The sequence below is a fragment of the Lissotriton helveticus genome, chromosome 9, assembly GCF_964261635.1.
Source record: "Lissotriton helveticus chromosome 9, aLisHel1.1, whole genome shotgun sequence".
NCBI lineage: Eukaryota > Metazoa > Chordata > Amphibia > Caudata > Salamandridae > Lissotriton > Lissotriton helveticus.
Window position 1 is genome coordinate 92,767,585 of NC_136070.1, and position 16,085 is coordinate 92,783,669.

The following is a 16,085-nucleotide window of genomic DNA, read 5'->3' on the forward strand; positions in this document are numbered from 1 at the left end:
AATGGCAACTTTGAGACCTCACTCTGATAACAGTGTGTACCAGTGCGAGTTTTTTCTGTGTACCTTTCTCATTGGTCATGTCACCAAAATATGTATTTATTGTGTAGTTATTGACTTGTGACTAGACGCAACTTCAGAGGGATACTAACGCAATCGAAATTCAGACTGCATTGTTAGGCCTTTACTTGGGTTCCCAGGAGATTAACTAGCTTCTGAACATTCACTTAAGCAATTCAGGTTGTTTACCACTGGTATTGTGGGGCCAGAAGTGCTGTCCTTTAGCTCTTTACTCTCATTGACTATTTGGGTCGAGAAACCAAGCTTACCAAATGTGGTGATATGTGATTAGACATACAGAGTACAGTATGAGAGCAACGGTTCATAAGATCAGAGGCCATTGAGCCATTTACTTTAGAAATCCAAGAACTTTAGATACACATAATGGACACAGCAACAAGTCCATGAGTAGGAACTCCATTGTTATTTCTGGCATTGGAGGATGCCCGACATAGATCAGTTTGCCACTGCAAAAAATGCAAAATGCCAGAACTTTGCCTCCGGGTATCATCACAATGCTTTATGGATTAATTGCTCAGAGATATTTGCCTGCGCTTTTCCGCCTCTCCCACTCATTTCATACCTTGTCCGGAAACTCTGACCGACATCTCTCAAGACGATTCTGGTATTTGCAACATGGGCATATTAACCTTGGTACACAACCCTATTAGCATTGTCCTTAGTAAATCACAAGAGGCTTTCTAACACGCTGGACCATCTCACTTACAGCAACAGGAAGGTCAGACATCCCAGGGCCAAACAACTCATACTCGCAATGTGGCTCCTGAAGTCATGGAGTATGGGTACGTGCAGTTACGTCCCGAATGTTAAGACCTTTTTCGAGAAGCAAGAAGCCCCACCACTAAGACTTGCTACACACTAATTGGTAAAGATTTGCCCACTACTATCTAACTCAGCACACAGACTCGGGTATCCCCACTGTACAACAGCTTGTATTCTATTTATTGAACTTAAAAAATCCCTTTAAGCCAATACTTCCAAAAGACTGCACAAGTCCTGTATACCGGTCATTAAAGCGAAGGGTTAAAAAGAGTAATTCCTCCAGGGGCACCACCAGTCCCATCAGGGAATTTAAATATTGTACTCAGGCTATTGTCATCGCTTTTTGAGCCATTACATTCTTGTACATTAGTTTTTGTCATGGAAGGTTGCCTTTCTTGTGGCTTTCACTTCACTTAGAAGGGTTAGTGAAACACGTGCTTACGGTAGAGGAACCATACATTCAGTTTTTACCTGATAAAGTACGACTGAGAACAATTCCAAAGTTTCTTCCTTACGCTATTTATTTCACCTTTTCACCTTAACCAGACAATTGATCTACCCGTCGTGTCAAAACAGCGTGAATGTATCATATTGACAGAACTAAACCATTTAGAAACACACAATAGTTGTACTTTGCTTTACCAATCCTACAAAAGGAAACTCAATTGCTAGGTGGATAGTTAAATGTATACAAATATGCTACATGAAAGCCAACTGAACATTACCAACAGTTTCATGGGCACATTCCACTAGGAAAAAAGGTGCTTCTATGGCCTTTCTAGGTAACATTCCTGTAGCGGACATTTGCAAGGCAGCTACATGGACAATCCACGCACATTTACTAAACATCATTGGGTAGATGTCCAAGCAAGACAACACGCTCTTGTTGGACAAACAGTACTAAAATAATATTCCAAACGTCTGCATCATCAAATGCCTAGAGCCCACAGCGAGAGGATAACTGCTGTATCTGCAGCCAACACATGATAAGAATGGAGTATGTTACATACTCAGTAAGCATAAATTCATAGTGCTGTTGATTCACATGTGCCGTCCTGCCTCCCCTACCCCCCAGCATTCCCCCAAGTGTCTAGATAAAAACGGTACCTCACTTTATTTTTATTTTTATATCAATTTTATTTTCCAAAGACAACAAAATACATATTCATCAACAATGCGGTAATGTATCATAGCATCATTATGCGTGTATAGTAATAAACAAAAGCATCCCCACAAATCCAACAAAAATACACAAAGACATCAAATTATAATACTGCCACAGAACCATCCTCAGATCATACCTGAGCCATATCTTCAAAGTCGCATTGAACTGTTTGAGCATCCTCCCTCCATTCACCTAGACCGCAGCCCTGTGCCGCTCGCCACACTGTCTCGCAGCAACTAACTCATGTCACCATACTCTGCTTCCGCCGCCTTCTTCTGAAGGAATTGTCTCATGTGAGCAGCTCTTCTGCGGAAGTCTCCATGTTACCTTTGCAGTAGGCCAGGTCCTTGATCCAGGTGTCTACTTTTGGGATGCGCCTCCCACCCCACGTAATAGCCACTCTACGCTTAGCCATGAGCAGCGCAAAGCGTATGAATCTACTGCACACTCCCTTTACATGCGGAACACAAGACAACAGGCAGACCAGCGGGGTGCACTCTAGCTCTACAACCGCCATGTCCTTTATGTCTCTCAAAACAAGCGTCCAAAATTCAGCCACCCCACAGCAGCCCCAAGCAAGATGCAGAAAGTCAACATCAGCTTGGCCGCAACACGCACAACAGCTAGATTGACGCAACCCAAATCGATGATAGCGTGCGGGCGTGTAATACACCTGATGTATGTTTTTAAAATGTATGATACGCAGGTTCCCATTCATGACAAGTGTACCCGTTAATTCACATATATACTTCCAATCTTTCTCCAATATCGGAGCAGGCAAACAGGCATTCCATCTCTCCCAGCTTCTGTCTGGCTGACTCATACATTATTCCTTTATTAACCTATATAGCCTGGAGACCAATTTTGTATTAGTGTAGGTGGTAAGCACGAACTGTAAGGACATCAGTGTAGGAGGCTCAAGAGGGTAGGTGTCGTAATGAGCTCTAATGGCGTGTCTGAGTCTGTGCAGAGCGAATCGAAATAACAATGTGGGATTACTTATGTATTGTAAATTGTCCGGCGTGAGAATCGACCCTTTCGGGTAGAGATCCCGCATCAGCTGGAAACCTGCTTCTTTAAGCAGTCGCCTAATGGATCACTGACAGTGCTGCGTGGTGTTCTATATGCGTATATAGGTAATTTATGCGCCAGATGCCCAATCTCATGCCAGACAGCTATCGTCATGTCCACCACATTGATTTCTGTTCTCTGAATGCCACGTGTCTGGTGCGTGATCATGCTGTGTAACGGAACTGGGCTGGCGTCCCCCTCGTTCACCGCGACATGTGGAGTGAATGCGTGCCGTCTCTCACCCAATAATACACATATTGGGCCTGCGCACTAAGATAATAGACATAGAAGTCAGGTGCCCCGAACCCACCTTTATCATAATCGCTAGTGAGAACAGACCAGTTTACCTGGTCATGCTTGCCTCCCCAAACCAAACGGAGTACAGTCCCACGGAGAGTGCTAAAAAAAACCTTTGACAACACAATCGGGATGTTCGTGAATAAATACAAAAAATGCGGCAAGACTACCATCTTGAGTCAAGCAATACGATTCGCCAAAGAGAGCGGTAGTGCTACCCATAGATCCACCTTTTGGTCCAGCTTGGTGTAGTCCCTTTCGTAGTTCTCGCGTATAACTCTATCGGGTCTCGGCGGATCCAGAACCCAAGGTATTTAACTGGGTCTAAGGACCATATCAACGGGTAATCCATATCAGGTTGCGTCGTAGATTCCGTTAAAGGTATAACCACAGATTTTTCCCAATTTACAACTAGTCTCGACAGGCGGCCAAATCTGACGTACTCCCGCAACAGCTGAGCCAAATACCGCGAAGGCTCGCGAACAAAGAGCACCACATCGTCCGCATAAAGCCAAATGGCAACCGGGCGATCAGTTAAAGTTCAGTGCCGTTTCCTTATGTCTCTGTCTAATAACGCACGCCAGCAGTGACAGTATAAGCGCAAAGAGTAGCGGAGAGAGAGGGCAGCCTTGACGCGTGCCCCGCTTAAAATCTACTGGGTCTGATGTCCAACTGCCAACAAGCACGCTGGCAGACGGATCCGTAAACAGCACCCTGATCCATTGTATAAATAGAGGCGGAAATCCCATACGCTGAAGAATCAAAAACATATATTTCCACTCTACCGAATCAAAAGCATTGGCTGGGTCCAGCAGAACTGCCGCGGCAGACATGCGTGGCTCCAATATATGAAACATGGAGAAAATAGTCCGCATATTGTGCGACGTAGATCAGTCAGGTATAAAACCCGACTGGTCCGGTAAGACCAGGCAAGGCATCAGGAGTTGTAGCTTAATGGCCAGAATCTTGGCCAGTATCTCTGCGTCTATATTCATCAGTGAAAGGGGTCTATAAGAATCGCATTTGTCTGGCAGCTTGTCTTTCTTGAGAAGCGTTATTATCAGCGCCTACCTAAGCGACGGTGGTAGTGTTCCCAAATCATGTGCCTCCGCGTACACTTCCAACAGATACGAGGTAACCAGATCCGCGAATGTCTTATAAAATTCGACCATAAGGCCATCCATCCCCGGCGCCTTCACGTTGGGTAGAGCCATAATAGCATCTTTGATATCTTCCGCGTCGATCGGCTGACTCAGATATTCCCTGTGGACATCCGACAGCCAGGCGCACGCCACGTCCTCCAAATAGCTGTCCATCTCAGCTGCTGTCGCCTCACCCCGAGACGTGTAAAGATCCGCGAAGAAATTGCGGAATTGCTCGGTAATAGCGATCAGGTGATAATGTTCGTCCCCGTGGGAGTCTGTGATCTTGTCGATATGGGGTTGCTCCATACGGGCTCTAATCTTGTTTGCCAACATGCGGCCCAGCCTCCCCCCTCTCCATACCTGCACGCTGTGGGCCTACGCGAAATGTCCGATTCAGCTAGGGTGTCATATTCCAAGACCAGCTCATGTATATGAGCCAGAGGGTCGGCTGAAGGGGCCGCGATGTGATGTCGTTCTAGTGTCTGAAGCGCGGCCTCAACTTTGTAAAGCTGCTCTCTGATGTCTTTCAATATGCCCGCTGTGGTACCAATACACACTCCGCGAATCGTTACTTTAAAAGCCTCCCACAAAGTGGAGGCACTATCCACTGATCCCTTATTAAGTAGGAAGTATTTCTCTATAGCGTCCCGCACCGCAGTCTCATACAATTGATCAAGCATCGCTTCCAACCGCAGATGCCACGTGAAGGGGCGACGTATGGCCGTCGGAATTCTAATATCTAATTGAACTGGATTGCGATCTGACAAGGTGCGCAGTAAATTTGTGATCTCCAGTATCCAGTCAATCGCATCTTCACCTAGCAGCCAGTAGTCTAACCAGCTGTTGTGTAATGGTGTTGCATGTGTTCCCTCTTTCACTAGTGCATTGCGCACCCTCCACACGTCACTTAATCCAAATTCCAACATAGCACTCCGTACACACTGGGCCACTCTGGGAGTTCGGTGTGATAATGGATTAGATTTATCTAGATCAGGGTTCAAGTATGTATTTAGATCACCTCCGAACAAGATATCCGCTTCTGGCCATTCCCTCAATTTTGCATACATTCGCAAGAAACACTCTGGGTCATCTGCAATAGGTCTGTACATACTGACTATTTACACCAAGGAGCCACCCAGCTTCCCCTGTACCATTGCACTTCGTCCCTCTCCATCCACATATGTCCTTGCCTGCGTGAATGCTATACCTCGTTTAATCAGAATCAGCGACCCTCTGACATAGGAAGACGCAAGCTCATAGCCAACCCACCTGCCAGCAATGCCACGCCCTGCATGTCTACCTAGATGCGTTTCCTGTAACAGAGCAACATGAAAGTCATGTCGAGTCAGATAAGCCAACACCTGGTGTACTTTCTTTGGGGAATTGAGACCCCTCACATTCCATGTTAAGAACCTATATCTCTCACCCATAATGCAGTTGGGTACTACATGATAACCCAGCGGTCGGCGTGATCCATGATAGGAGGGCGGACTCCTCAACACCGGCATCGAACATACCATACAAATCAGCTCACATTCGAAACGACAAAAAAATAACAATCACACAAATAAAAAACAATACCTTTCCCCAAAGCCCCTCCCACCTCGCCCCACCCCACCCACTCCAACCTCATAATTAGGTTGAGTCCATCTCCAATCCCCCTCCCACACATTTATCCCATCTTCCATACAACTTGTCTAGAGGGGAACACCCGCTGGGGGGGGGGCGGCAGCGAACACTCACTCTGTGGTGAGATTGCCAGACCGTGTGGCACGCCTGTGCGCCTCTAACCATGAGCTCAAGCAGCGTCCTAGACGCTGAACAAGTGTCAAACGAAAAACTGCATGCAAACAAATAAAGTGAAAAAAGGCGGAGCAGTCTCCCATCTATAGCATTTAGCAAAATCTAAATCGGTCACCACCCGCTACCCCAGTATAATCCACCCTTGTCCATCAAAAATGCAATGACATCATTATCAATCTGTGTCCTCAAGTTTCGGTGAAGCCGACGGGCTCCCCAGCCCGCCCTCTCGGGATTTAGCCTTTCGGATATGTTTTGAGAATTTCAAGGCCGACTTCGAGTCCGTAAAGAAATGTGCCTGTCCCTCATGAGAGATTTTCAATTAAGCAGGGTATAACATAGCATATGGAACAGATGCAGCCTAAAGCAACTTCTTCACTGGTACAAACTCCCTGCGTGCCGCCTGCACCGAGGGGGTGTAATCTGGAAAAAAGGACAGATTATCACCCTTGTAGTTTATGGGGCTCTTAGCCCTGGCCTCTTGCAAAATGGCATCCCTGTCAGCATAGTTCAGTAAGCGCGCCAGTATCTGACGAGGTGGAGCACCCGGTTTAGGTCTGGGGCCCAAAGCTCGATGCGCTCTCTCCACAATCATTACGGAGGATAGCACATAGCCAAATAGTTTGCCCAACAAACCATCTATGAAAGTCTCCATTTTGGAAATGGCGGTGGACTCTGGCAGGCCAATTATACGAAGGTTATTACGCCTGGATCGCGCCTCCAAATCCTTGTTCTTTGCTTTTATGACCTCTAACACCTTTTCCATTTGTAGAATTTGGGTCCGGGATTCCGCTTGCGAGTCCTGTGTGTCCGATAGTCTGTTCTCCAAGACATCAAGCCTATGCTCATGAGTGTCCACCCTCCTCTTCACCGCATCTAGGCTGGTTGCAAGGGCATCTATTTTACTGTCTATGGATTTCATCCCAGAGCGCAATTCAAGCAGGATAGTCCTGGTGTCATCCTCTGAGTCCTCCACAACCTCCGACTCGCCCTGCATCAACGGCTGGTCCCCCATGGCCTCGCTTGCACATGTATTGCGCTTACTTTCAAACTGAAGTTTTGGGTGCTTGGGGTCTGATTTCCCCATAGTGGAGTGGTATGCGAGCAGCGTGCAGGATTCCCTTCCAGCAGTACCTCTCCTCATACCCAGATCCCATGGGTTCAGATCCGCTATATTCGCAAACTAGCGCACCAGCAGGGTGGCGAGAGGTCAGCTCCACAGAGCAGGCAGGCCGGTATACCCGACAGTGAGTGCGTGCCCCCTAGGTGGGCTCAGATGGTCAGAGTGCCGGCAAGATCTCAAGTCGCCAGTAGCAGATGTGGCCTCCAATGCAGCCCCAGGTAGCACCGAGCCTCAGAATGCCTCTACGATATGTCCTGCAGGGCCCCGACCAGAGCCGAGCGGCTCAAAAACCGCACATCCCCTCTGCCAGCCTGGGGCACAGCTCTAGCACGCCACCTGTCCTGCGCAGTGAGGTCCTCTGTCCAGTGTTGCAGCCTCAGTCTCTCCGGGAGCTCCCAGGTCGCGCCAGCTCCCTCACGTGTGCCTGGGGTTCATGCGCAGCCCTCACCCCGCGGCCTAGGGGCACCAGCAGAACCCTAAACACCCCTGCCCGCTAAAGCAGGCCGGGCCGTGAATCAGAGCTGCAATCTAGTACCACCACTCCCCGGGGCACCAGGCCAAGACAATCCTCCCGCTACGTGAGCAGCAGCGACCCCACCCACACAACGCCCGGCCCAGTCAGCCCACTCTGGCTCTCCCAGTACCGCCCATGTTAAAAAAACACCAAGGCATTCAGGCGAGGCCAGGCAGCCTAACCTGCACCCAGCGCCGCGCGAGGGGCCCGCCCCACTCACCGCACGTCCGTCGATGCCTTGGCGCCCAGGTCTCTGTCTCAGGCCTGGTTCACGCCCAGCCCACAGCAAGGCTCCTCCGGTGTCCAGGCGGTGAGGGCAGGCCCCGGAGCACTCTCCTCAGTAGCGGCCCTACAGCCCACAATGTTCACAGCTCCGTCGTGGGGGCCCAGCACAAATGGTCGCAAATAGTCCAGTGGGGCACGCAATGTGAAGACAGCAGGCACCGGCACTCCAGCACCACGTACCGCGTCTCCGCAGCTCCTCAGCAGTCCTTTCCCCCCCTCTCAGACGTGGGCGGGCGCCATCTTGCCAGCGGCCAGTCGGCACGTCTGACACTGCACTAGAAGGGTTCCGCCGTTCTACTAGGCTCAAAAAGCACACCGATTGCTTCGGGTGGGGTTCATTATCTCCGCATGCATTTTACGGCGACACGGGTGTCTCAAAACGGTGGTATTTGCTGAATGTTCCGATCTGGCTGACAGAGCTCCCTCAAGAGGCAGCCATTCCGCCTCGCGCCGTAGCCACGCCCCCAACGGTACCTCACTTGTGTGAATAGGCCTAGTGCCTACAACAAGTAAGGGCCCAAAACATATCATGGAAACAACACATTTTCCCAACCAAAACCAACCCTTTTTTTAGCAATGTTTGTAGCTGTGGATTTTGGGGGCTTGCTCAGGTGGGACATACGGAGACCCTAGCATACCTATACATTTGTAAAAACTAGATACTGAGGGGACTCTAGGGTTGGTGACATGTGTGGCTCCCACCAGGTGTCTGTACATAGGAGCCTTTGCTAATCTCACACTTTGCCTAAAAACACACATTTTCTTCACATTTCTGTAAGGACAACTTCTGGAACCTGCAGGAAGCCACACATTTCCTACCACCTAGCATTCCCCCAAGTTTCCTGAGAAAAGTGGTACCTCACTTGTTTGGGTAAGCCTAGTGCCTACGATGGGAAAGAACCCAAAACGTAACTGACCATTTTTTTGCAACGTGGGTAGCTGTAGATTTTGGGCCCTTGCTCGGCCGGCGCCTTGGGAACCCTAGCAAATCTGTACATTTTTAAAAACTAGACACTCGGGGGGGGGTTATACAGGGTGGGATGACTTGCATGGTTCTCATTGGGGGTGGACGTAACTAGTGTTATTCTCTCTAGCCTAATTGCTCACAATTTTCTCAAAATCACTCATAATTATGTGTAATTGTTTGAAAAGCGTAATCCAACATTTAGAGCGGATTCCTTAGTGCCAAATGCACCCTTGCTTCTAAAAGGGAGCCAATGATGCATTTTGCACTGCTAAGAGAGCACTAAATGCTACAGGATGCAATCAGCGGTAGAGAGCAGTGGCTCACTCTCTTAGTTTGTTGTTACTCTACTCCTGCGATAGTATTTTGGGCCCAAATTACTGTTAATTACTCAAGCTTGCGCAATCACATAATTTCGAATCACTAGGGTATTGCATAATTACTGAAATTACTCCGATATAATAAAATATTTCCCAGGCCTAGTTCTCAGCATGTTTTCTTACACAGAAGCCTTCGCGCACCTCAAACTTTGACTAAAATCATGCATTTTTTCACTTATTTCTGTGAAAAAACTGCTGGAATCTGTGGGGAGCCACAAATTCCCTACCCACTAGCATTCCCCCAGGTCTCCCGATAAAAATGGCACCTCAGTTATGTGAGTAGGAATAGTGCCAAAGGCAGGAAAGGACCCAAAACGCAACATGGACACAACATTTTTCCACACAAAACTGATCCTTTTTTGCGGGGGCAATGTGAATGGCAGTGGCATCTCCAACACTTCCATTAGATGTGTCCTTGACACTACCGACACCGCCAGTGGCGTAAATTCCAGCATCCTAATCAGCAGGCATACTTGGCTTCGTATCCCTGGCCTTAAGCCAGAAGTCCAACAGCATCTGCTCAGCATGCCGTTTGATAATGAATACCTCTTTGGCCCACAAGTTGATCAGATGCTGGAGAAAATCAAATAGGACATTGATGAAGCCAAAGTGAGGGGGGTTCTCCAGTCCCATTCCACTTTTCACTGCACACAGTTTCATGGCAGGGCGAAAGTTACCTCCCAGAAAGCTTCCTCCTCCTATCAAAGCAACAGCAGCAGCAAGCCTCCCGAGGATACTCCAGGGGCTCCTACAGGGGAAACCATACCAAGGTGAATACCCCTATCTTCTCTCCAGAGTGGGCAGATGGGGCCGTGGGGTCGGGAGGCCAGTGGACCATGCCTAGGGGGGCCGTTCATGCCCAAAAACTAAATACTGCTTAAATGCAGTCCCTTGTGTTTAATGGGATTTCTGCCACCAGGATTAAGATTTGGGGTAGTTTCCCCACCTTCCCCTGCCCACCCGAACCTGTGGGGTGGGGAAGAAGTGCTGTCTGCGTTGATTTTTTAAGTGGGCACATGGCCAAGCCCACGGTGGCCATCCCCCACCCCTATATTTTGTTTAACAAAAACATCCCTGATGTCTAATGGAATGTCTGCCCCACAGAGTGGGTAGATTGGGGGCATTCTTTCCCCTCGCAGGTGATGGGGGCAGAAGGACTGTTGCTGCTCTTTTTTGTTAGGTGAGCCTGTGACCCTACATTTTCCTTTTTACTATTTTCTCATGGGAAACAGTCCAGCCCGAACTGCCAAGCCTGGTCCTGCCTGGACCGGACACAAGCATCCTAGGACCGGTTTCGGGGTTTCACCCCTCATCAGCCAGGATAGCTTGAATCCAGTGGCACAGTGAGCCCAGGACCCACATCTGGGCATACCCGGTGCACTTAGGGCGAGGAAGCAAAAGATACACAATTGATGGACGGAATGCAGGACAAATCAAAACATTCACCCCAGTCAAGAGATCTTGGTTAAATCCATCATTATTTTGCTCACCATGCCACCCCAGTTTAGACCTGACAATATGCCAATCAGTCTTGACCCTGTGCCTCATGGGAACAGTCCAGCCCGAATTGCCAAGCCAGGTCCTCCCTGGACCGGAAACAAGCATCCTAGGACCAGTTTCGGGGTTTCACCCCTCATCAGCCAGGATAGCTTGATTCCAATGGCACAGTGAGCCCGGGGCCCACTTCTGGGCATACCCGGCATAGTTAGGATGAGTGTCTAAAATCCCTATGGGAATTAACAATTGGAATGCACTTTTTTGCCCTCCCCCTTTTTCTCTGCCCCAACTTGATGGATTAACTCAAAAATGTCCATGCACAACAGAACCTAATTTGACACTTAACAAAAAATGCCACTAAGGATCATCAAACCGCGCCAAAGATATAGGCAAGTTAAAAAACGCTTTTCCTTTGGAGACTAGGTCCTTACTATAACTACCTACTGGCAACTGCCAGTAGGTTATATATATATCTATATATATATATATATATATATATATATATATATATATATATATATATATATAGATAGATAGATAGATAGATAGATAGATAGATAGATAGATAGATAGATAGATAGATAGATATGTAGGTAGGTAGGTAGGTAGGTAGGTAGGTAGATAGGTAGGTAGGTAGATATAGATATATAGAGGTGTATATATAGAGATATATTTGTGTATGACTATGAGTGTGTCTGTGTGTTTGAAATAATAGAAGAAACTATAGCTAGCTGCTCGTTTCACTAGTGTGGGTGAGCACCTTTTCGAATCCTGATATTGGGTTTTTTTCTGCTGCAGGAGCTTGACAAACTGGTTCAAGAAATGTCCGACGTAAACAAAAAGGTGAGATCCCCCATTAATAAACTATTTCATCCCTTTACATTCAAAAAGTGTGCATGCAATTTTGGAATTTCTCATATCTGAAGGTAGGCAAGCAATGTTGGATACATACAAAATAATGAAGTGATGGCAAATACGAAGCCTTAGCAATTTCCCTGCGTATTTAAAAGTATGTTACTGCTTAGAAGCTTTAATATTATGCTGGAGATAGTTGCTGATAGTGTACCCTCAATAATTGTAAATTTGTGTTACTGGCATGAACTTTTGTGACATGTTTACAGAGTGTGCTGGCAAAAACCTATGTAATTTAACACTTCGTTTTTGACAAGCGCATTTGTATTTATTTATTTATTTATTTTTTATTTTTGAAAGTTTTATATAGCGCGAACAAGATCTTTGCAGATATCAGAGCGCTTTACATAGAGGGGCACATTAGGGAACATAGTCAAACCAGTAAGACAGAGGAGCTTACAGTACAAATAAATGAGGGCAAAGACAATCATGTAAATCAGTAAATCAATAATACAAGTAATGCAAATATGCAGCGTTATCAAACAAGTAATACAGTTCTGTGTATAATCTTAAGGAAACCGAATTAATAGTTCAGGTGTATTTTGCCATGAGGATAGCTTTCACTTCTTTCTTAAAGAGTGTAGTGGAAGAGATGGGCCTAGTTTCGGGGAGGAGTGAGTTCCAGATTCTGGGTGCCATTCCTGAGAAGGAGCGTTTATATGTTTTTTCCTTCCGGAATCTGCGGGGTTTCAGCAGAAGATTGTTTGTGCCTCTAGTGTTTCTAGCGCCGCCAGAGATTGTCAACTTCTGAGTGAGGTAGCCGGGAGAGTTCAGGTGTACCGCCTTGTGGGTCATGCAGGCTATTTTCAGATGTATTCTGGCTTCAAAAGGCAGCCAGTTCAGGGATTTCAGGTCAGGGGAAATATGAGAGTGCTTTTTTGACCCAGTGATGAGCCTCGCTGCAGCATTTAGAGAGGCTCTTAGGGGTGCAGTGGTAGTTAGTGGGAGTCCGCAGAGGGCGGCGCTGCCATATTCTATTCGAGGGATGACTAGTGCTTGTACTGCGGTTTGGAAGTCATTGGCTGGTAGGAACGGTTTAAGTTTCCTCAGGGTATTTATTTGGAAATTCGCTCCCTTAGTTGCCTTGCTGATGTGTTGCTGCATGTTTAGATTGGTGTCGAGAGTTATGCCTAGAGATTTTGCTGAGTCCACTATGGTGGGTTGGACATTGAGTGCCGTTAGTTGTTTGAGCCAACTTTGAGTGGTGGAGATCTTCGCTGGAGGTGAGATCAGAAGGAACTCTGTTTTCAGCGCATTGAGTTTGAGATGGTTATCGGCAAGCCAAGATTGGGTGCTTCTGATCGTTGAGTTCAGGAGCAAAATGTCTTTGGGGGATTGTAGTTTGAGATATAGTTGGGTGTCATCTGCGTACATGTGAAAGTGTAAATTGGATTCTTGTAGCAAGGTGGTGAGAGGTTCCATAACTAGGTTGAACAGAGTTAGGGATAGGGAGGATCCTTGGGGGACGGCCAGTGTTACAGGTATTGGCAAGGACATCATGTTGTTGCTCTTGAATTTCTGCGACCTGTTGTGTAGAAAGGAAGTGAACCACTTGAGAACAGTTCCAGATAAACCCATTCTTGTGCTTAGTAGTTCGACTAATTTTTCATGTTTAACGGTGTCGAAAGCTGAGGAGAGATCAAGAAGGATGAGGAGGCAGGTGTCGTTTTGGTCTAGCATTTGAAGTGCGTCGTCAATTATGTGGGTCATAGCAGTTTCTGTACTGTGTCCTGCTCGGAAGCCTGATTGATGAGGGTTGAGGAGATCAAAGTGTTCAATGTGTTTAGTCAATTGTAGTTGTACGCATTTTTCCAGTAGTTTGGCGAGAGTGGGGATATTAGTGATGGGACGGTAATTGTTCAGATCAGAGGGGTCTGCTGTAGGTTTCTTTAGTAGAGGTGTGACTTGTCCAATTTTGAGGGAGTCAGGTATGGTTCCTTGTTGAAGGGAGCCGTTGATAATTTTAGTCCAGAGTGGGAGAAGCAAAGGGGCAAAGTCTTTTACAGCGTTAGCCGGAAGGGGGTCTGTGAGGTGATTGGATGGTTTCAAGGTGCTGAGCAGTTTACCAATTTCCTCTTCAGAGTATGTACCAAAGGATGACCATGTAGCATTGTTTTTAGGTTCACTGGGTGCTATGCAGTGGGGTTTGGAGTAGAGGCTTGCGTCAATGAGGAGATCGCTCTTTATGTTGTCAGTTTTTTGGATAAAGAAAGCGGAGAAGTCTTCACAGGAGGGAGCTTCGGTCACAGTGCTGACTGGTTGGGGTTGTTCCTTGGATTGTGTTTTGATTAGCTCAAACAATTTTCTCGGACGGTTTTTTGCTTGGTCGAGCTGGAGGCTGAAGAAGTCTAGTTTTGAGCGTTTTATTTTCCTGAAATAAGCGTTTCTCTTTTTCTTCAGAGTTTTTAGGTGCAGTGCGGAGGGAGCTGATCTCCAGGTGCGTTCTGCCAGTGTTGCAGGGTTTCTGTACTCACACAGAACTGTGCACAGAGGAGTGGAACCTTGGCAAATTAGGGTGTCCCAAAACTTACCTTAGCAATCAACTCACCCCTTACCGAGCTAGCTACAGTGTCTCATTGGACATATCAAACACCCAATGTTTAGACAAACCAGAACATGAACTTACAGTACCTCAGGGTACGTGGGACTCATGCACGCTCTTTCGTTATATTATCATTACAAACCAGAACATGGAGTAAAGAAGACACATGTGCATTTGAAATGTTTATTTACTAATGCCGTCTTCTCAGGCGCAGTATCTTAGATAATACAAGTATACTTATTATCAGTAGCAAAATTATCAGCATAGTTACTAAGACATAAAAAGCGAATGGTGACAGCATGTTAACATGCTGTAATGAATAAGAGTTAACAACACTTATATCTCACCCTCCCTAACACATATATTATATTATTAGCTAAGAAGGTCTCTTTGGGTTGTTTTAGGGCGGGCCCATACCTTAGTGTCCTAGCATGAAGGAATCACATCAGCATACACCAGCTCTCTCTGCATGTGCACCGCATCAAGTGTGTTAACGATTCTCATGCAAAGCAATATCAATCCCGCCTCAAGCCCAAGTTGGCAAAGGCTGCACTTGTGTTATGACTATGAAAGCGTGGAGATCAGACCTCATAACAATTCCATATCGTGTTGCTCCAGAAACTTCAGCACTCTCCGTGCAGACATGGTTTATTAAACAAGACTGATATCAGAGCAATAACATATTATTCTCACATACACCACGGCAAACCACTAGGTTGAAAGCTAAGTCAACAATTAAGGGTCGTGTGCAGAAGTTGCAAGAAAGGAAAAATGGCGTTTAAATCTCAAATGTACCCATGCTAACTTAACACGATATAAGGATATATAGGAGCTATACAACACCCCCCCATGATCCGAGAACGGACTAAATAAGGTAACAGAAGTGCCATCACTTGAGAGCAGAATCCATTTATAAACGAGCATGAATAAAGATTCAAATATAAAAACTAATGCTAAAAAAAATAGCCCACAAATATAATGTGGCTCAAGCCAATAGGCAAGCAAAAATAAAATGTCTTGACCAAAAATCAAGGAAATGCTATCAATCAGCATGTCAATTTGAGGCAGTGTCTATGATAAGACCGTATATGAAAAGTAAGCTGCAACAGCCTCCAGGAGGAAGTCACTGTCCTCATCAGAAAACAGTTCAGCCATCCAATTTAAAAGATGAAAGGAACATACGTGATCTTCCAGCACCGGATCCTCTATAACCATCAGAGGACAGCTCGGTGGGTTCTCCAGAAAACTTAGTTCCAAGAAATTTTGCGCTGCCGACAACACATCCCAGGGACCCATTAGTCCATGTGCCACCGCCAAGGCCATAATCCTTTCGTCAGAACAAACCAACTCGTGAGCAATGATAGGACTCATCAGTTGATCAAAATCGACGTCAGAAGATGCTGGTCCGCAGAGACACAAATCAATGGCCCAAAGGAAATCACAGGTCAGACAGCGAAATACAGGCTGGACACAGGTGAAATAGGAGAACCGAAAAGATAATCCAAACGCCGTGCCTAGAGTCGCTAACGGCAGTGTGCCATAGTAATCAA

At 46.6% G+C, this 16,085-nt stretch overlaps 1 protein-coding gene across 2 annotated transcripts in view; it reads left to right on the forward strand.

Annotated features, from left to right (window-relative positions):
* Positions 1-16,085, forward strand: part of ZFYVE26 (zinc finger FYVE-type containing 26) — a 657,581-nt gene that overhangs the window by 608,804 nt on the left and 32,692 nt on the right. For both annotated transcript variants that reach the window (XM_078659543.1, XM_078659544.1), the window contains one exon: positions 11,880-11,924. In XM_078659543.1, coding sequence (XP_078515669.1) covers positions 11,880-11,924 — 45 coding nt within the window. The remainder of the gene's footprint in view (positions 1-11,879; positions 11,925-16,085) is intronic.